At 45.0% G+C, this 19,242-nt stretch overlaps 3 protein-coding genes across 8 annotated transcripts; 1 reads left to right on the forward strand and 2 right to left on the reverse strand.

Annotated features, from left to right (window-relative positions):
• Window positions 1–1,212: 1,212 nt before the first annotated feature.
• On the forward strand, window positions 1,213–7,508 carry LOC133888502 (protein argonaute 2-like). 2 transcript variants are annotated; one of them, XM_062328774.1, is made up of 4 exons: window positions 1,213–1,832; window positions 2,469–2,624; window positions 4,120–5,272; window positions 5,725–7,508. In XM_062328774.1, exons 1-4 carry the CDS (start codon window positions 1,298–1,300, stop codon window positions 7,175–7,177), a joined length of 3,297 nt encoding a protein of 1,098 aa, XP_062184758.1. In that variant the 5' UTR covers window positions 1,213–1,297; the 3' UTR covers window positions 7,178–7,508. The 2 variants fall into 2 exon arrangements, with proteins under 2 accessions (XP_062184758.1, XP_062184759.1); XM_062328775.1 differs by lacking the exon at window positions 2,469–2,624.
• Window positions 7,509–11,103: 3,595 nt separating this feature from the next.
• LOC133888430 (protein FAR1-RELATED SEQUENCE 5-like) lies at window positions 11,104–15,488 on the reverse strand. 3 transcript variants are annotated; one of them, XM_062328669.1, is made up of 6 exons: window positions 14,664–15,488; window positions 12,185–14,222; window positions 11,981–12,096; window positions 11,814–11,891; window positions 11,695–11,736; window positions 11,104–11,540 (listed from the first exon to the last, which is right to left on the reverse strand). In XM_062328669.1, the coding sequence occupies exons 2-5, from the start codon at window positions 12,543–12,545 to the stop codon at window positions 11,713–11,715; spliced, it is 579 nt and encodes a 192-aa protein (XP_062184653.1). In that variant the 5' UTR covers window positions 12,546–14,222; window positions 14,664–15,488; the 3' UTR covers window positions 11,104–11,540; window positions 11,695–11,712. The 3 variants fall into 3 exon arrangements, with proteins under 3 accessions (XP_062184653.1, XP_062184651.1, XP_062184652.1); XM_062328667.1 differs by lacking the exons at window positions 11,104–11,540; window positions 11,695–11,736; window positions 11,814–11,891; window positions 11,981–12,096 and having other exon boundaries at window positions 12,555–14,222; window positions 14,664–14,741; window positions 14,840–15,488; XM_062328668.1 differs by lacking the exons at window positions 11,104–11,540; window positions 11,695–11,736; window positions 11,814–11,891; window positions 11,981–12,096 and having other exon boundaries at window positions 12,562–14,222; window positions 14,664–14,741; window positions 14,840–15,488.
• Window positions 15,489–15,692: 204 nt separating this feature from the next.
• LOC133888431 (uncharacterized protein At4g15545-like) lies at window positions 15,693–18,968 on the reverse strand. Of its 3 annotated transcripts, none has more exons than XM_062328672.1 (10): window positions 18,414–18,968; window positions 18,261–18,329; window positions 17,183–17,236; window positions 16,991–17,060; window positions 16,809–16,883; window positions 16,470–16,628; window positions 16,338–16,380; window positions 16,181–16,259; window positions 15,948–16,083; window positions 15,693–15,861 (listed from the first exon to the last, which is right to left on the reverse strand). In XM_062328672.1, the coding sequence occupies exons 1-9, from the start codon at window positions 18,690–18,692 to the stop codon at window positions 15,994–15,996; spliced, it is 918 nt and encodes a 305-aa protein (XP_062184656.1). In that variant the 5' UTR covers window positions 18,693–18,968; the 3' UTR covers window positions 15,693–15,861; window positions 15,948–15,993. The 3 variants fall into 3 exon arrangements, with proteins under 3 accessions (XP_062184656.1, XP_062184655.1, XP_062184654.1); XM_062328671.1 differs by having other exon boundaries at window positions 16,470–16,718; window positions 16,991–17,057; window positions 18,414–18,967; XM_062328670.1 differs by having other exon boundaries at window positions 16,470–16,718; window positions 18,414–18,965.
• Window positions 18,969–19,242: the final 274 nt, after the last annotated feature.

Below are 19,242 nucleotides of genomic sequence, written 5' to 3' on the forward strand. Positions count from 1 at the left end.
TCTCCAACAAACACGTTTGATTATTATTTTTGATAAGTATCTTTTTTAGTAAAAATTAGATAATATTAAAGTATTTTTATGACAAATTCATTACTAACATTTTCATGTGCCAAATCTTAATAGTTTTGTGTATATTAATATTTAAAGTTTTTAAAGTTTAATTACACGTATTTTTAAAACGATATCTATTTCAGAACAGAGGTAATAGCTTGATATCTGTGTCCTGGATTTAAAAACTGGAACTTTGACCTTCCAAGAAAAAAAAGAAGAAGAAAGGGATGCCATTAATGTCAAGTTGATTTGAGCATTTTTCCGAGCCCAAGTAAGGAAAAGCTCTGTCTGTTACGGGCCGAAAAATAAAACTTCCGCCTAAGCCTGGTCCAACATGCTATGGACCTAAATTAGGACGGGCCTAGTACATCCCCGGGCACGTGCTGCACGCAGCCATGGATCTGAAATTGGATTGGTAGTTGGTACAAGCAGCTTGCAATGGAAGCAAGAACTTTCTAGAGCACGGGGGTTCCAACAGTACTTGCAGGACCTGCTTTCGCTTTGGCAGCAGCACGACGATAGGCCGGGACGTGCCTTCGCCCCGAAGGACGAGGGTCAGGTAGCCAAGATTCTTTCCTTCGCCTGCTCCTGCACTCAACCGTCCTCTACTGATTTGACACGTCATCATCATATCATCGTACTACTACAAATTCGAATGCACTGTGGAGCACGTACTAGTGCATTTCACTAGGCACGGGAACCACGTGTCGAGCTATGCGATACTGCCACAATTTTTTTAGGCTGCAACACATTTTTTTTTGTTTCAAACAACTGTAGATTTGCTCAATGCAGTGGCACAATTAGGAATACTAATATTCGATGGGGAGGGGGCATATTTTATTGGCTTTGTACAGTAAAATGTGTAGCTGAAGAATGTTAGTACAGTTCTTACTAGCTCTGAACTGAACAATTTCACCAAAGTGCAGGGACCTAACAGCAAAAAGGGGTACTATCACGATGACCACGACTACGCGCGTCAATTTCCCTGCACGTTCGTCATCAGGGACTTGACTTGCATTGACTGTGGTTTCCAAATTCTACCCCTGCCAACATCCGCATATTGCACTAAAAGCTAGCGGATTCGGGGGGGACAAAACCGCCATTTCGTCCCCTTAAATTCCGCGGCACGCACCGGGTATAACTACTTCATACCGCGTCTGCGCTTCAGCGAAGTTGGAAACTAATCTCCTGCTCCAGAATTCCAAACCCTTGCCATTTGATCTCATCTCATCGACCGATTGCTGCGATGGACTACGAGCGCGGCGGCGGGGGGCGTGGCCGCGGGAGTGGTCGCGGCGGCGGCGACCGTGGCGGAGGTGGCTACGGGCGCCACGGAGGAGGCGGCGGCGGCGGCTACGGGCCTCGCGGAGGCGAGTATGGCGGCGGAGGAGGGGGCTACGGGCCTCGCGGAGGCGAGTACGGCGGCGGCGGAGGAGGGGGCTACGGGCATGATGCAGGCGGTGAGAGCGGAGGAGGAAGCTACAGGCCTCGTGGAGGTGGAGGCTACCACGGACCTCGCGGAGGTGGAGGTTACCACGGGCCTCGCGGAGGCGGAGGCGGAGGAGGCTATGGCGCGGGCGGGCGCGGTGGCCGTGGCCCTGGCGGTGGCGGTGAACAAGCGCACGTGTCGGGCGGTGGGCGTGGCGGGAACGCGTGGGCGCCGTCCGGGAGAGGTCGCGGAGGCGGTCCTGCGGAGTACGTCCCGGTGAGGGCGCCTGCGCAGGCTACCGCGCCGAGGGGGATTGCGTCCGTGGAGACGGCGAGCTCGTCAGGATCCGTCGGTAAGTGCCTTTTCGGATTTAGTCGTGTGAGCTGTGCAGCTTGGCACATTACTTTGTTCGAAACTTAAGGCGGTTCATCAAGTGATATGGGGTTTCCTGATGCATGGTTGATGAACGTACTCCGTTCCATCTCTCTTATGCGATTGATAGATCGAGGGGGCGCCGTTCCTCTATGTCGACCGATGATACAGTAATAGCTGCTTACCTTGTGGAATTACGGGCTAGCTTGTGATTTCCATTTTGTTGGCGGCGTGTTGATTTGGGGTAGCATTTTCTTGAATTTGATGCATTGAGCTATAGGTGTAGCAGGCATTTATTAGCCTTTATGCTATTACAGCTTGTATCCATAAGAATATTTACTACGTTTCTTACCATTTTGAGATCGGAATTGATTAATCGAGAGGATGCACAAACATGAGAAAAGGGCAAAATTACTGTAGATAGCATTGGAGTAGATGATCCTCTTTTTGGTTTGCCAGCTTGCATTTTTGGAAGATTCAGTGTATCATTTCCTTCTTGTATCCCCAGACAGGAAATTTATTGAGAAAGCACTCAGAGCTGTTGACAGTGAAAATTCGGGTCCTGCATCTAATGCTGGACAATTCAACTTTATCTTTTCTGTGCTTTTCTTGTTAGTGTCAAGCGGTGGCCGTGGCGGGAACGCATGGGCGCCGTCGGGGAGAGGTCGCGGAGGCGGCCCTGTGGAACTCGCCCCGGTGAGGGCGCCTGCGCAGGCTACCGCGGCGAGGGGGAACACGACCGAGGAGGCGACGAGCTTGTCGGGATCCGTCGGTACGTGCTGCTTCGGATTTTCTCGTGCGAATTGTGCAGCTTGGCACATTACTTTGGTTCGTAATGTTAGTAAACTTCCGATTTCTCTTACGCGAATGATGGGTCGAGGCGGTGCGTTTCTCTAAGTTGGTTGATGGTACAGTTAGGCTTATCTTATTGAATTACAGACTTGTGCTTGCAATTTCCGCGTGCTGATTCATCTGGGGATAGCATTTGCGTCCTCGCGATGTGAGATTAGTCCATAATTTTTAGTGTTTTGCTATGAAATAGTTTCTAAAATTAAATATGTTTCGAATGCATGTGTTGTAGAAGAGATAGGCACTTCAGGTTTGAAAATCGAGATGTAGGAGATTCAAATAAGGACGATCTCTGTCTATGATAAGCTCCATTTAGTGACTTGGATTTATTGGTAGCAGTCACTGAGTAGCCTTGACCCTTGAGCATTTACATAAGAATCTTTTCTTTCTTAGCTCGGGAAGGTCACTGCAATAGTGCGAAAAGCAGTGAGAGAGTCGGAGATGTGGCATGAGCACGCACCAAAATTTTTTTATACCGTCTGCAAACTTTATCCCATCCCCGCCATTTTGAGATCGGAATTGATTAATCAAGAGGATGAATAGAACGCGAGAAGTTAAAGAACAAAACCATTTTAGCTATCATTGGAGGTGGATAATTTATTTTTGTCTTTCTATTTTAATTTTTAAGTGCTTGAAACTAACTTAGTTTTCAATCATGATTGAAAAATAAGTGGGTTTCAAGCACTTGGAAAAATAGTCACACCCTTATTTCTTGGTTTGATATATATTTTTTCGAATATTCAGGGTATATCATTTTATTCTCCTGTCCTTAGATAGGAAATGTATTGAGAAAGCACTCAGAGCTGTTGCCAGTGAAAATTCAGGGCTCTGTTTCTAATGTTGAACAATTCACCTTTCTCTTCTTTGCGCTATTTCTTGGTAGTGGGTTATTCTATAAGTATGCTTGGCAGTTGTCAATAGAAATTGTTTTGTGCTATGCTTTGGAGAGTGAATAGTTGAGAGATGTCGCACTGTGGGAAGTTTACATTTCGGAGTAATGGAACAAGATATATGAATTATGGTGGAGAATTTCCTACCTAAAACTGAATTGTTTGCTATATTTAGACCCTTCCCTTTTGGTCGTCCAGTTCTTGCATAATCCCTTTTGTGTCACCGGGTGTTGAGGCATTTGTAAAAGCGTGGTGACAGTCTTCGAGCAAACTTTTCTCCTTAATACAAAGGTGCAGCTCTCCTGCGTATTCTAGAAAAAATATTTACTCCAGCATTTTAATTTGGTAAAAATGTACGCATTACATTTACTTCAGCATTTTAATTTGGGTAATTGTTGTGCGAAACAAATTTTTTAAGGGGATATTATAGTGTGTTTAACCTTTTTTCTTTAACATCATGCAATATTACTGTTTTCCTTATGTAAACTTGACGCTTGCTGTTTCTAACTGCTCTTCCTTTTCCTGTAGAACACATTGTATCCAGTGAATTGGCCAGAGTAGAGCCATTAGCATCGTCATCAGTTGCCACATCTGCTGTTGGCTTACGAGTGGCAATGCAAAGACCTGATGGTGGAGGCTCATCATTTCAGGCCAAGGTCAGGCTTTTGGTGAACCACTTCACTGTCAGCTACCGAGAGGCATCAACCATCTTTCACTACGACATAAACATCAAGCTTGATCAAGCTTCTCCTAAGGCTTCAGGCAAAGAGCTCTCCAAGGCAGAATTTCTATCTGCCAAGGATGAGCTCTTCAAGGACAACAGCTTTCGGCGGTTTTCTTCGTATGTTGCTTATGACGGCGGAAGAAATCTATTTACTTCTGCTGAACTGCCTGAAGGTTTATTTCATGTGAGAGTCCGGTCACGGACCTATATTGTATCGGTGGAGTTCAGGAAGCAGCTGCCGTTAAGCCAACTTTCAGAGTTACCTGTGCCTAGAGAGGTCTTGCAGGGTCTTGATGTCATTGTACGTGAGGCCTCTCGCTGGCGCAAGATTATCCTTGGTAAGGGATTTTACTCACCAGATAGCAGTCAAGAGATTGGGTGGGGTGTTGTGGCTCTGAAAGGGACCCAGCAGACCCTTAAACACACTCAGCAAGGGCTGATCCTATGCGTGGACTATTCAGTTATGCCATTTTACCAAGCTGGACCGGTGCTGGATCTTGTTCAGAAATTTGAGAAGTCCCTTGATTACAGGACAACACTGAAGAAGTGGCAACTGGAAAATTTGGAGTATGAGCTTAAAGGACGGCGTGTTACTGTGATTCACAGGAGGACTAATCAGAGGTACACTGTTCAATGTTTGACAAAATTGCCTGCCAGCCAGATCACCTTTGTGGATGCTGAGTCAGGGCAAACAAAGAGGCTTGTCGATTACTATGCCCAACAGTATGGCAAGGTGATTGAGTATCAGATGCTTCCATGCTTGGATTTGAGCAAGAACAAGGACAGACCGAATTATGTGCCAATTGAGCTTTGCACTCTTCTTGAAGGGCAGAAGTATCCAAAGGCAAACTTGGATAAGAATTCCGATAGAGCACTGAAAGATAAGGCCCTAATCCCTGCATTTAAGCGTAAGGAGGAAATTCTGAACTTGGTGAAAGCTAGAGATGGACCTTGCAGGTAACAGTTTGCAAATGCCTGACTGCGCGTTTATTTTTGCAAATGCTTGACTGTGCGTTTATTTTTTGTCAACCTTAAAACTATGACATACTACCATGCTTAATTGGTACTGTGAAAGTAGATTCAATGCAACATAACTTTTTAGTAACAGTGCAATTCTTTTTCTGCATGAATAATGCCTCTTCCTCAATCTTCATAACTCAGCTTTTGCTTATTACCCGTGAAAGAAACATGAGACTGTACTGTACTTTTGAGGGGGGGGGGGGGGGGGGTATTAGTACTTATGTCAACTCTATTGTTCTTCGAATGTGTTGCGTCATTTTTCTTTGGCAAAGGCACAACAAAATGTTCTGTATCTTTTTTTGGGCAACGAAAGAACTGATTATTGCCATTCCTTTTCAAAGAAACAACTGACGTTTCTTACCGGGTACTAATTATCATTTCATTTCCAGGGGGGAAATAGCCCAGCAATTTGGGATTTCTTTGGATGTTAAAATGACAGAAGTCATGGGTAGGATCCTTCCTGCACCCAACCTAAGACTCGGCGCCTCCAATGGCAAGACGTGTAAATTCAGTATTGATCAGGAAAAGTGCCAATGGAACCTTTTGAAGAACAGACTAGTAGACGGCCGGGATCTTCAGTGCTGGGGCATCGTCGACTTCAGTGCATGGCCGTCTGACTGGCGAACCCTCAACAGAAACATGTTTATTGAAAAGATCGTGAGGAAATGCTGTGACCTCGGCATCCGGATGAACTCCAAACCATGCTTTGAGCACGTATCAGAAATGGCAGTGTTCTCCAATCCACATCGACTGTACGAGGAGCTTAATAAAGCAAAGGAGGTTGCAGCGACAAAGAAGCAGAGGCTGCAGCTCCTCTTCTGCCCGATGTCTGAGCAGCATCCAGGATACAAGACACTGAAGCTGATCTGCGAGACGCAGCTGGGGATCCTGACCCAGTGTTTCCTGAGCCCCCTCGTGAACAAGCCACAGGGCCAGGACCAGTACATGACCAACCTTGCTCTCAAGATCAATGGAAAGCTTGGGGGCAGCAACGCACAGCTGTTCGACGAGCTCCCACGGGTCGGCGGCGTGCCTTTCATGTTCATCGGTGCTGACGTGAACCACCCGTCGCCCGGGAACGTGGAGAGCCCGTCGATAGCAGCCGTGGTCGCGTCCATCGATTACCCTGGCGCCAGTAAGTACGTGCCAAGAATCCGCGCCCAGCCGCACCGCTGCGAGGTGATCAAGCACCTCGGTGAGATGTGCCAAGAGTTAATCGGCGTCTACGAGAAGCAGAACGGCGTGAAGCCGCAGAAGATCATCTACTTCCGCGACGGGGTGAGCGACGGGCAGTTCGAGATGGTCCTCAACGAGGAGCTGTCGGACATGGAGAAGGCGATCAAGGAGAACGGGTACGCGCCGACGATCACCGTGATCGTGGCCAAGAAGCGCCACCACACGCGCCTGTTCCCTAAGGACAGGAGTGAGCTGCAGACCAGGAACGGCAACGTGCCGCCCGGCACGGTGGTGGACACCGGCGTGGTCGACCCGTCGGCGTACGACTTCTACCTGTGCAGCCACAACGGGCTGATTGGGACGAGCCGGCCGACGCATTACTACAGCCTGGTGGACGAGCACGGGTTCGGGTCGGACGACCTGCAGAAACTGGTGTACAACCTGTGCTTCGTCTTCGCGCGGTGCACCAAGCCGGTGTCGCTGGCGACGCCCGTGTACTACGCTGACCTCGCTGCGTACCGCGGCAGGCTCTACTACGAGGGAATGATGGCGTCCCAGCCCCAGAGGAGCGGGTCGTCGTCGGGATCGTCCTCCGGGGGGGCTTTTGAAGTCGGGACCTTCCCGAGGCTGCACAAGGATCTGGAGAACAACATGTTCTTCATCTGACACCAGCTTTTCATGGTCTGGTAGAATCCTTACCACGTCGCATTATCGAATGGTTTCAACTCTTAGTTTCGCATGTTGTGACATTTGTGTGTGTTTTTGGCTCTTACCGCATTTGAGTGAAGTCCACGGGTCTAACTTTAGTTGAGTTGTTTTGGCACCCCTTTTACAGTCTGATGATCTGGTGTAGTCATTTCTTCTGATACAAACTCGTGCTGAATAGTAGTACTACGCTACACCGTATAGAGTTTGTTACTGAAGATACTGTGTGGCAGTAGATCAGCGAAATGAAAGGGTCAATTTTTAGTTGCTCTAAAGATACTGTTGTACATCACTGCGTCGTCCTTTCCTTGTGTAAAATAATTGCTGCAGGCCCCATCTGAATATCAGGTGTCAATTTGAGACGCATTCGGCTCAGATTTTCTGAGTTCAGAGTTGGAACCACCGAACCCAGCACGCGCACAGAGGCAATGGCGGTGCTGCAAAGTCAGCGAAGAGGACGATGTATTCACCCTTTGGTAGAGCTGGGACTTTGGGCCGAATTTTTTGAGCCGGCCTGAGCTCAGCACGGCCTGGTTCAGTTTAAACCCGACCCGACCAGAGCACTGATGGGACGAGCTGACCCAGCCCAATTTATGGGCCGGGCGGGGCCTTGATATGGGGCTCATGGGCGGTCTGGTCCGGTAAAAAATGGGTTCGCGCCCTCACGCGCGGTGAAGTGTGGTGGTGCTGGGCCTGTGCTAGCCCGGCCCGATAAGACCCATCGTGCATCTGGCCCGGGTCTGGGCCTAGTTGAAGGTGGATTGGGCCAGCTCGGCCTGGCCCAAACAGTTTATCGGGCCATCCTAGCACGGCCCGAAAGGCCCGAAGCCCGAAGGGGTCGGGTCGGGCCGGCCTGACCCGGCCCAAGTCCCACCTCTACCCTTTGGCGTCGCAATTGCTCCTTTGTTCGATATGGTCAACGATGTATTCACCCTCCACAGTTCATCCAGCTACATAGTTGTTGTCATACCCACTGATAAGCCCCATTGATTACCTCACCTTCTAACTCTCTCACTCATTTCCACCTCAATCCAAAACCGAGAGAGACAAGAGAGCATCACCTCGATCACTACGATGACTGGAGATCGACAGAAAAGACCTTCCCCGAACTTCGCCAAGCCTCCACGAGCTCCTCCCCGCCATCATCCTCGCCGGAGAAGCTTCACACGTGATTTTCTTCTACCTCAAGGCTGAGCACCACCCTGGAGCTCGATCTCCCAATCGAAGCCTCCCCGAAGCCGACCAAACCCCTAAGAAGTTTTCTCACATTAAGGTGAGACTTCCTCAACCATTTTCCCATCATCTCCGAGCTCTAACCAACCCACATTTGCTTAGACTCAAGCTACACCCCTAGCCATAGATATCATTCATGGGGGCCTAGAGTTTAGCTTTGTGCATGTCGCCCAATCCACCCAAAATGAACTTTCATAATCTTGTAGAGTGTTTTGGCACCACCCTTGGCTGAAGGTGTCGCCGGTGATCTCGCCTCGATGCTGCTGGCCAGGCTCAATGGTCTGACCGCCACCTGAGCCGACCTAACCACCAGGTTAAGACTTGGCTAGCTAGAGTTGATTTCAGACTCTATAGTCAGGAGTCAGGCCGCCAAACCTTATGATCTAATCGTCATTGGTGTGGTCTAACCATCATAGCTACTCAGTATCAATTCTTCTCTGTTTGACCCTCGCGGTCTGACTGCCACCCCCTCTCGGTCTGACCATCAATTACTCAGAACCCAGTGAGTTTATATTTTTATGATGTGATGTTTAAATCTTATTTAGCCCAATCAAATCAAATGTTCTTTTACAAATGTTTTCATGGCATATCACAGTGCATCTCATTTACGATCATGCATCATAAACATACCTCTTAACTTGTTTTTTATTCATTCAATGTGTTGTTCCATTGATTAGAGAGTGACGTATCGACGAATCAAAAGGTTGACCGGGATCTAACCAGAGGTGTACGTGAGTGAAGCACGAAAGAACCAAGGCAAGCATCTATCATATTGCATATTTATTTTACAATGGTCATATGGATGAACTTACTATTATTGAATGGGTAGATCATATCTTGTTGTATTACCTTCCTTCTGATTGATGTTATCGTTTCCTTGTAACCTTGGGTAACGATTATGCTTAGCCTTGCTTAGTGTATTGGTAGAGGTTGAGCGGTGGATGTCGCCATCGTTCACGAGCTGTAGGATTGTAATATAGTCTCTTCACGATGAAAGTTAAGTTAATGTGGTAAGTGGTGTTGGATTATAAGACTTGAGCTGGTGGTAGGGACAAATGAGAAAGGAGTTTCGGATGTTGTAGCCCCGCTTGAGTTGATTAAGGACCGTTCTAATGTTTGTCTATGCCCAATACTTACCATACTTACCACATATCTGTGTATATCTTAATATCTTATATCGTGTGCACCAACTAACCGGTAGCCTTGTAGTGCATCAAGAAAAATGATAAGATAAAGAAGTTTATATTGGGATGGCGAGGACCCTAGGGGTGTTCAATGGGGAAGAGCTTCGCCAAAAACTAGGTATCCTCAGTAGTGTAGGCACGGGCCGGTATGATGTAGCACATATGAGAAAAGTTATCACGAGGGCTAAGATGACAGACTTGTGTCGTGTGGGTAAAATTGTATCCCTACAGGATGTAAGAATAATTTAAATTACTCCGTTCTCGGTCATGAGCATGCTTGGTGTCCAAACATACAATGATAATGAGATGATGGTCATGCTCATCGAGGATGAGTGTGATAGGGAAATGTTGATGTGTGTCCCTTTGGGTTGATCTCCTATTTAAGGTTACTCATTAGTTTGTGGGTAAGATTTGGGAACTTACAGTCATATCGAGTCGTCTAAATCTTCATACTTGGTGCTTATGTATAAAGATGAGTAAAATAGTATTTAAGCAAATGTATCAACTTATAACTTAGTTTCTTTGCCACCATCCAAATACATTATCCTTTGAATCAGAAATATATATATATATATGTGTGTGTGTAAGTCTAGCAAGTACCTTTGTACTTACGGTACTATTGTTGAGTTTTGTTGCAGGTAAGGACGAGACGATATTTGGCTTCTTTTACCCTACCGACGTCGGCAATGGGCAAGAGTAAAACCATACGACCCAAGACTAACCCTGGTGATGCTTAAGGACAAAAGCATCACTGGCCTCTTTTGTTATTTTGTTTTCTGCTATGTATTTTAGACAAATGATGTACTAGAGATAAGCTTATTGTAACATAGCTTCTAGTCCTCATTTTAGTCAAGTTTGTTGATAACTTAGCACTACCTTTTACTCTAATAATTTGTGTCAAACCGTGTTGTAATATAATTTGCATATGTTGTACCTTATTATAATGAATGTGTTGTAAATGTACATATGCGATCCTGACAGCCATGTATCGGAAATATCAAAATTGCACTTATTTTAACCAAATGGTTGTTGCGATGGGCAGTTTAGATATAGGTTAGCACATGGCTAACCATGTTGTAATATAATTTGTACTTGTTATACCTTATTGTGATGAACATGTTGTAAATATACGTATAGGATCCTAACAAGCATATACCAAAAATATCAAAATTGCACTTATTTTAATCAAATAATTGTTGTGATGAACAGTTTATATATGATTTAACATACGGCACATTAGATATCGATTGTGTGCTAGCTCTTATCTTTATAGTTAATCAACACGTTCAATTAAACCGAATACGATTTAGACGGCTCTTACAGTTGTCAAGAAGGATGTCTGGTTTCTTCCATTGTGTCTGATTCGTGCGTTAGTTATTTGCTAGGAAATTAAGCATCTGCTGCACATACCATCTTGCACACCAACACAGAGGTGAGGGTCAACATACCTCACTAGTAACAATCCCTGACAGAATATATTGTGCCTCAGCACATCCCTGGGACTGGGAGCAACCCAATCTAGTTCTTACAGATAACCAATTTTATATATACAAAAGCCCCTTTTGGGATCCACAGCTGGAGGGAAAATTCAGATCCTACTACACTGAATTCCACCCTACTTCTAGTTCTCAGGCAGCTCATGATAGTCAAGATGTAAGACGAAAGTTTGCCATTGAGAGTCCAGCAGTCCTATGTTCTTTCAACCTAGGTGAACATCAAGCGACCTCTTGCATCGAGGAAACGATGCCAAAGTGCCCAAGCAGGAAGCTATCACTTTGTTACCTACTAAAATTCTATAAAAGAAAATGCCACACCGGTATTGATGACTGACCCTGATCACCATTCTGATTGTCGATCTGGGGCGTTGTCTAAACAAATTGCAACGCATGTGTATCACCAGGATATCCCTGGAGTGTACAAATTACATTTCAGTAAATATGGCATCCAGAGTGATATGACTAAATAACAAAATAGCAGATATCCAACATAATGCAAGGGGAAAAAGGATAGGTCAAGCATACACTTCTCTACAAACGACAAGAATCATAATACAGAACTCACTTGGGGAAATGGCTGCTGTTACAGTGTTGAAACTGAGGCGGCCTGCAGGCAACACAAACCTGAGAACCTTGATACTTAATCAACATAATAAGAAATTTACATTAAAGGCGAACACAGACCTGACCAAACTGATTCAAATTGTCATGAAGGTGCTGTGAGCTACCAAGCCCAAAGTTGTGACCAAGTACATAATGTCCCTGAATGAGGAAAGCATCGGCTAATGTAATTTTTTCCCAGACCAACAAGGGGCACATGGTAATATTTGGCATCCTGCTTAAGAATTCACCTTCATTAATTGATCTGGGAGGAATGGATTTGAAGCATTCTTTGGTTCAGATTGTATACTTCCTGGTGTAATATTCAGCTCTCCTCTTGGTCCAGCCTCTCTTTCATCAGGTTGCCCTACATTGATGGTAATAAAAGAAAATATTTAGATTTACATGCTGAAGATAAAAAAGGGGAAATATCCCTAAGGAACATATATACACACCCTTTCTTGCTTTCTTCCGTTTATTGGTTTCCAAATCATTTCTACGGCGAGCAACTTCATACTTCTGTCCAGTAGAACCCTGAATCTCATTGCTACTACTAAGTAGATAGCTATTCTGGACCATGTGAGTCAATTGGTCCTTGATGGAATGGCCAGATGACTTGTCAGCCAGTGTAGATTGCAAAGTTCTTTCTACTTCTGCGAGAAGTTGATCTGACTGGCTTGTCATCAGTGCAAATGTCTCTATGTTCTCTGCAGCCTTAGCAGCAATCTTATAGAACAAGTGGCAAAGAACTGCATAACGTCCTGGAAAAGAAGATTTTGTGTAACTGTCAAAATTAAACCCATCAGTTTCATCCATGGTCACCAACTTTGCATCTTTCCTCCACCTCTTCAGAAAACACTGGGGGGGGGGGGGGGGGGAATCTCTTTAACATTCCTCAACTCATATACTTTTAATATATGGCAGCATAGTAATCCAGAATTTTCAAAAATTTTGCAAGTACATGCAACCGTACCATCTGATGAGTCAAATCGCACAAGCTGGTCCTTAGTTTTGTTCTTGATGCTAATCATATATCCAGAAAGAGAGCCAACCTCCCCACAACCATAAGCCATACAGTCCACACTTCGTTCATATTCCTTTCTGAATAACTCAAAAGTTACTGGGGTATACAAATTCGCAGCCTGCCATAGCAATGGCAGAGATATTCTCAGTGCCCCTTGATGGGCTTGGTAATCAACTTGCATCTCTTCTTGTCTCCTCTTCTCTGCTGAACTTTCAAAAAACTTCAAAAGAAGGGGTAGATTTGTATTGCAATCCAAGTACTCTTTGAGTCTAGTGCCAACATTTTCAGCTTGTAGCATGCTTTTAATGTCCCCAGAGAATATTTGCCGACTGTATGGCAAGGCCCAATTTTCCCGATCCTCATAAAGCTTAATGAACCATTCATTCTCTTTAAGGTTGTGTTTGTGCATTATCACATTCCATGAGTCAACAAACTCTTGTTCATCCTCAACTTCAAATACACAGTGTCTGAAATCATATGTAAATTCTTCAGAAGCACCAAGCATATCTGCTAAGGACTTAACAGTATTCTGGTATATTTGCCACACACAGGAACGGTGAATAGTACCAGGCCAAGTGAGACCCAGTGCTTCCTTCAAGGCCGCGGATCGATCTGTCAAAATTGTCTTTGGTTGTTTCCCACACATGACACTCTTAAAGGTCTCGAGAAGCCACTTGAAAGATTCAGCAGTTTCATCATACAGAAAAGCAGCACCAAATATGACCATTTTCCTATGATGGTTCATACCTAGAAACAAAGCTAAAGGCCTGCTGCAGTCAATCACTTTGTAGATCATGTCAAAGCAGATCACATCGCAGAAGTAGTGATAGTCCATGATTGATCCTGCATCAGCCCAGAAGATGTTAGCTGCTTTGTCATTTTCATCCAACTGAATGGCATAATAAAACGATGGATTATCACTCTTCATTCTTCAAAAATAATCCATCAGAACTCTGGGATCCCCAGATTTTATATCTTTTGTAGACTTGGACCGGAGGTAATTCTTGTACCCTGGAGGAATGTTACTAGCATTTTGATTTTCAGGTTGAGCCTTGGTCAACACTCTCTGTGACTTCAGCATCTCCATATCAAATGGTGCAGCAAGCTGGTGATTATGATCCTCCACAAATTCCGTTACTCGATATCTACCACTAGGTGTTAATTTAATAGCTATCGTGCAGGGCAACCCATCCTTGTATCTGGGCGAGGTCTCTTGGCCTCATTCTTTGAGCAAAAGCCCTCCCTAGAACAGACATAGACCCTTGACCTAGTGGCATTTTTAGCAGTTTTATCCCACTACTTTTTCGTACGCTAAATCCGACATTTCCTGCATAACTAACATAATACTCGTATGCTTTTTCTTCATTCTCAAAAACCATTCCAACTATGGGCACTCCTCCAGCATTTGAGACGACTCCTGGTGGCAATTCTGGCTCTTCTTCCAGCTTTTCTTCTGGTTTATCTGCAGTCTGGGGGAAAACACATTCTCTTACCAGAACAGAAATGCAGAAGACTATATGAACTCATCTTTCTACCACAACATTAAAGCATCCATATCGTTAACACAAATCTTCACCGCTAGTAGCACGGTGCAAACCTCATTGTTGCGAACTTACGATCATTGCGAATTTGTGACACCAGTACAATAACCACTAATCTCCGCATTGCATAGCTACTTATCTACTACCTAGTACACATTTATCCAGTCAATATACCCCATACTCTGACAGTAAACACTCAAGCAGACTAGCACAATAATCCACATTTCGCACACCGGAACTGTAGTGCATTAATGCAAAGTCCTCTCTAGATGATGGCATAGCAAAATTTCACATCTAAATTAGCCTATTGGTAACGTGCAATCCCAAGCAGTCTCCCATTCTTGAGAAACCAGATGTCCCGGACCGTACCTGCACGTCCTCCTTGCCGAGGAACTTCCCACCGACCCCCCTTCGCCGCCGCTCCGCCAGAGCCTGCCGCGGTGGGACCTGCAAGCAGCAGCAGCAGGCAAAAAAAAGTTGTCATCTTCACTCTAATTACGCTCTCCCCAATCCCATCAACTTAACTGTCATCATACGAACCACACCTTACTGGCCGAGCGATTCATGACCTTTCGGTCGCTCCGCTTCTGCATGTAGCGGAGGATGATGTCCCGGCGCTCCTCGTGCGTGTAGCGGGAGACGCGGATTCCCAGCTCCCGGAGCAGCCGCGACGGCTGCACCGGGGGTTCCCCTGTCTTTCCCCCGTCCGTTTCGTCTCCAGCGGCATGCGTTTCTTGGCCGCCGGTCCCGGTCTGGCTCTTGGGAGCGGCACGACGCTTCTTGGAATTGGAGGGGAGGTCGAGGTAGGTACGCACGATGTGAAAGATGCGGGAGGTCGGGTGGCGACGCTGATGCTCCTGTGATGGGGATGGGGATGTTTCGCCGGCGGCGACGGGGTCACCGGATGTGGAGGGGGCAGCCATGGTGAACAGGTGGTGGGATCAGAGGAATTAGAAGACGAAGCCTTGAGATGGGTGGAAGGGGTGGGTGCATGACATGTGGGGCCTCGACCTAAGTGCTTTGGGGGCTTACGTGGGACCGCCGTGTCAGTCAGACTGTTTGTGTTCTACCTTCTTTTGCTTTTCAAATTTTCCTTTTTTTTTTTCTTTTATGTCACAACCACGGTAAAAATGCTCAAATGCATCACAAGTTCACAACTAGCAGAACAAAGCATCCCATGGATATGGTGAAAGATCGAGTGATCAACAAAAAATCACAATCAAGACAGAATTACCGAACGTTCCATAATCGCACTAATTCTGTATAGCAGTATGAACAACTGCAAAGAACAGTTTTATACAGAAACAAAGGGAAGACACGTCTCAAAAGATTTGGACCTGAATTTACAACAGAAGGACATGAAGTGCAAGGAATCTGAATGTATGCTAAATTGCACAAACCAAAATCTCGACAGCTATGAGGTTTTTTTTTTTTTTACATTAGGTCCATTTACATCAAAATATTGAGGATGGACAGCTCAAATTAAGGTGGCCTATATACAGATCTCTGGAAATTTGATATTGGGACCTTCGAAAGAACAGTAGTTTTATTCCGACAATTTGCTTCCCTAGAAACAAAAGGCATGAAATAGACATGATTAGCAGACCAGAACATTAGATTCCTTGCTCGTAAGAGATGAAGGAATGAACGAACCTGCTTGTTTAAGAGAAAAGGTACATCAGCCGGTGACAAATGTTCATTATTGGTTGCGATGAAGCATGTTCTGGAAAGAAATATACAAGTCTTTGTGCTCTGTTCCAAAAATCTCTTCTGCTTTTGATAGGGTGTCCTGCAGGTTTTAATCAAGTAAAAACATCACATTACATGTTTTGTGGACATCGATGAGTTGCCGTTGTAACCATGAAAATAGTGGTAAATTATGCTACCTCTCGCGATTGTTTCTGAGCATTGAACTCCTTGATATTTGCCAAAAATGCTCCAAATTGCTCATAAGAAAGCCTTGTCCTGAGAGTTGTAGGCACAAGTGTTAAGAGAGAAACAAACTAGAAATTGCTGCATAAGATGACCAGAATAGTAACCGACCGTGCTTGTCGAAAGAATTCCTTTCCATCTATACGAGGCCGCCCTGGAAACAGGAAAGAGTTAGTGTATGTATATTCAGTAAGGTCCAAAATAAAAATGAGATTCCCACGGATAGTTGTCAATGTCTGCAACCTGTGAATGAGCGGCGTCGCGGAGGAGAGGTGGGTGCTGAATACTGATGACTTGACGATCCTTGCCATGATGAAAATGTCGATTGGCTCTCAGATCGAGATCTTGTAGGAGAAGTTGGACCAGATAAAAACTTGGGAGAGGATGGGGCAGTTGAATATGCTGGGGGGGAACCACCAGAGGATGAAATCATAAGTGTTGAACCAGGAGTTAGTTTTGGAGGTATGTATGATGTGATTGGGAACTGGTATCCTGTAAATGCTTTCTATGTAAGTGGCTGTGCTGAAAATAGAGATAATGCATTGATATTAGTTTAGCTGTTCAGTACTGAGAGTGAATTACCTCCACCATGGGCGGATTCAGTAAGTGTAGATCTGCTGGAAGCTTCTGAAGAAGTGTGACTGCTTGAAACTTCATCTATCAGGTAAAAGAATTAAAAAAAAGAAATCAGGCATCAGGCACGCAGTTATGGTTATTACTTCAACAATAGATGACATGAAAATTGTAAGGATGTTGTACAGCACCTTTCCAAGAGGGTAATCGAGCAGTCAAATTATCTTCTGCATCATGGTCCTGACCGGTTTCGGACAACTGCTGTGAAAATATGCAAATAAAATCAATTGCCAACACAAAAGTTCCAGCAGAAGAGAAGGCTTAAAACGTAATAGGGAATCTCGACTAAGCGTGAAAGAAACATTTTGATCAATAAAACTCACCAATAAATTATCTTCGCTCAATGATTTCATCAACTGTTTCTTAAATGCCTCCAGCTGCAAAGAAAGAACGACATCCAATAATTTGACAACTAGAAAAGCCCCCATTTTTTTTCATGCTCAATAGAAATATAGTTTGACATACTTCATGCTGATAGAACACCCTGCCAGGCTCATACAAGTGTGATCATTCAAGAAAATAGCAAATACAGAATTTATGATTCATCAGAGACCAGAGTCATGGAAGAGTGAATGCTCCACTGAAAAGGTCACAGCCAATGATTATAGTTTCCACACCACAGTGTGCATGAAACTACAAAGTAGACCGACTGAAAGTAAGGCAATCACCGATCCTGTACTTATTTCTATTGAATTAGTTTCGTCAGTTTCACATCCCTAACATTTCGATTTCGTGTTCAAAATTACTTACTCCTCACATGCTTCTCTAGAAGCTCATCAAGCTAGTCCGCCACACAATCTCAATGTCTGCAGTACAGTTTTATCTAGTATTTACCAACTATACTAAATCCTTCACCATACTAATACTGACATATAAAAAGACTCCCAGTCTCAGAATTTTGCAGCCCAGCCTAAGCTGAACCATCTGACCAGAGTCACAAATTTTCTACCTTGGAATCTCAAGAATCACCAAGAAGATCAATCAAAGACTGTAGTTTTCCCTCACAGTAACCATTGGAAGCAACAACACTATAAAATTACACAAACTCTCCACTGCGATGAACACTACAGACAATAGAGTGAACAAAATTGTCTCATTCCACAGTAGAAACAACGCTAGGAACACATATCTCATCTGAATTCCAATGGGCGTCTGGCACATCTTTACCAAGTGTCCACAATCATGGTCACTGGGAGGCACATTTCTAATATGAACAGGCAAACAACACCAAAAGGACAAGGTTTTAATCGGAATCTGAACAGGTTACAATTCCACCAAATAACAGTTCACATCAAAATTCGCAGGCTTCCCATTGCAATCCGTGGTAAAATTAAACATTGTAATGAAAATTGGAAGCATTCGCACTAGAAAAGGGAACGGGATAGTTAGTAAAAGCCGCACTTTTGCCAAGTTCCTCGCCAGCTTCTTGGCCGTCGCGGCGAGCGTGTCCCTCTCCTTCGCCAGCTTCGCCTGCACACCAAGAATCAGAGGGCAAGCAGCTAAGTACAAATCTAAGTTCCCTGGGCAAGGGAAGTCCGGCGACGGTGAGCGTACGTTCTCGTCGAGGGCGGCCAGGAGGCGTGCGTCGGAGTCGGCGAGGCGAGCGCGGAGGTCGGCCTCGGTGCGGTCACGATCGGCGAGGTCGCGACGGAGGCGCGCGACGTCTGCCTCGAGGCAGGAGATGCGGGAGGCGATGGCCATGGAGGTGATCTTGCGCGCCACGTCCAGCTGCTCGTACGGGTCCGTGGGGATCACGGCCAGGATCTGGTCCGGCAGGTGGAAGTTCACACCCGCCGCCGCCGCCGACGACGACGATGACTCGTGCCGCGCCATCGATGCCACCGGGGACGGATAGGTGGGGTGGTTCGTGGGGGCGGTGGCTGTGGTCGCCGGCTTCGGGGAGGAATAGGAATGGAAAATAAAGTTTTTTTCCTGGTTTTTTATTTGTTTTTCGCATGTGATATGTGATGGGGATTGGGCTGGCTGGCTGTACACTGTTGGGTGTTCCACGTAATTTTCTCACTCTTTATTCTTTTTTTTCATTTTCTTCTTTGTGATTTTATTTGCAGATCCTTTTATTTTTGTACTCCGTATTACTTAATTTTGAGTTTGGTAGGAGTTAGAGCCAGGGTTCTCAATTTTGTTTTACAATTTTTTTCATTTACGGTTGAAAAAACTGAAATTCGAGAAATTTCATCAAAATCTCGATCATATTTTCATCCTTTGCTCTGTGGTCTCACATGTCTGTAAAAAAATTCTACAATTAGATATCTTGTTCCCTCTAAAATTTGTTAAATTTCACTAAACATTTTGGTGAGATTTTAATCCTTGGTGAGCCATTACCCTCATAATAAACAAGGGTTAGGATCTTTGAAAACGATGA

The sequence above is a fragment of the Phragmites australis genome, chromosome 13 (genome assembly GCF_958298935.1).
Source record: "Phragmites australis chromosome 13, lpPhrAust1.1, whole genome shotgun sequence".
NCBI classification, from domain to species: Eukaryota; Viridiplantae; Streptophyta; class Magnoliopsida; order Poales; family Poaceae; genus Phragmites; species Phragmites australis.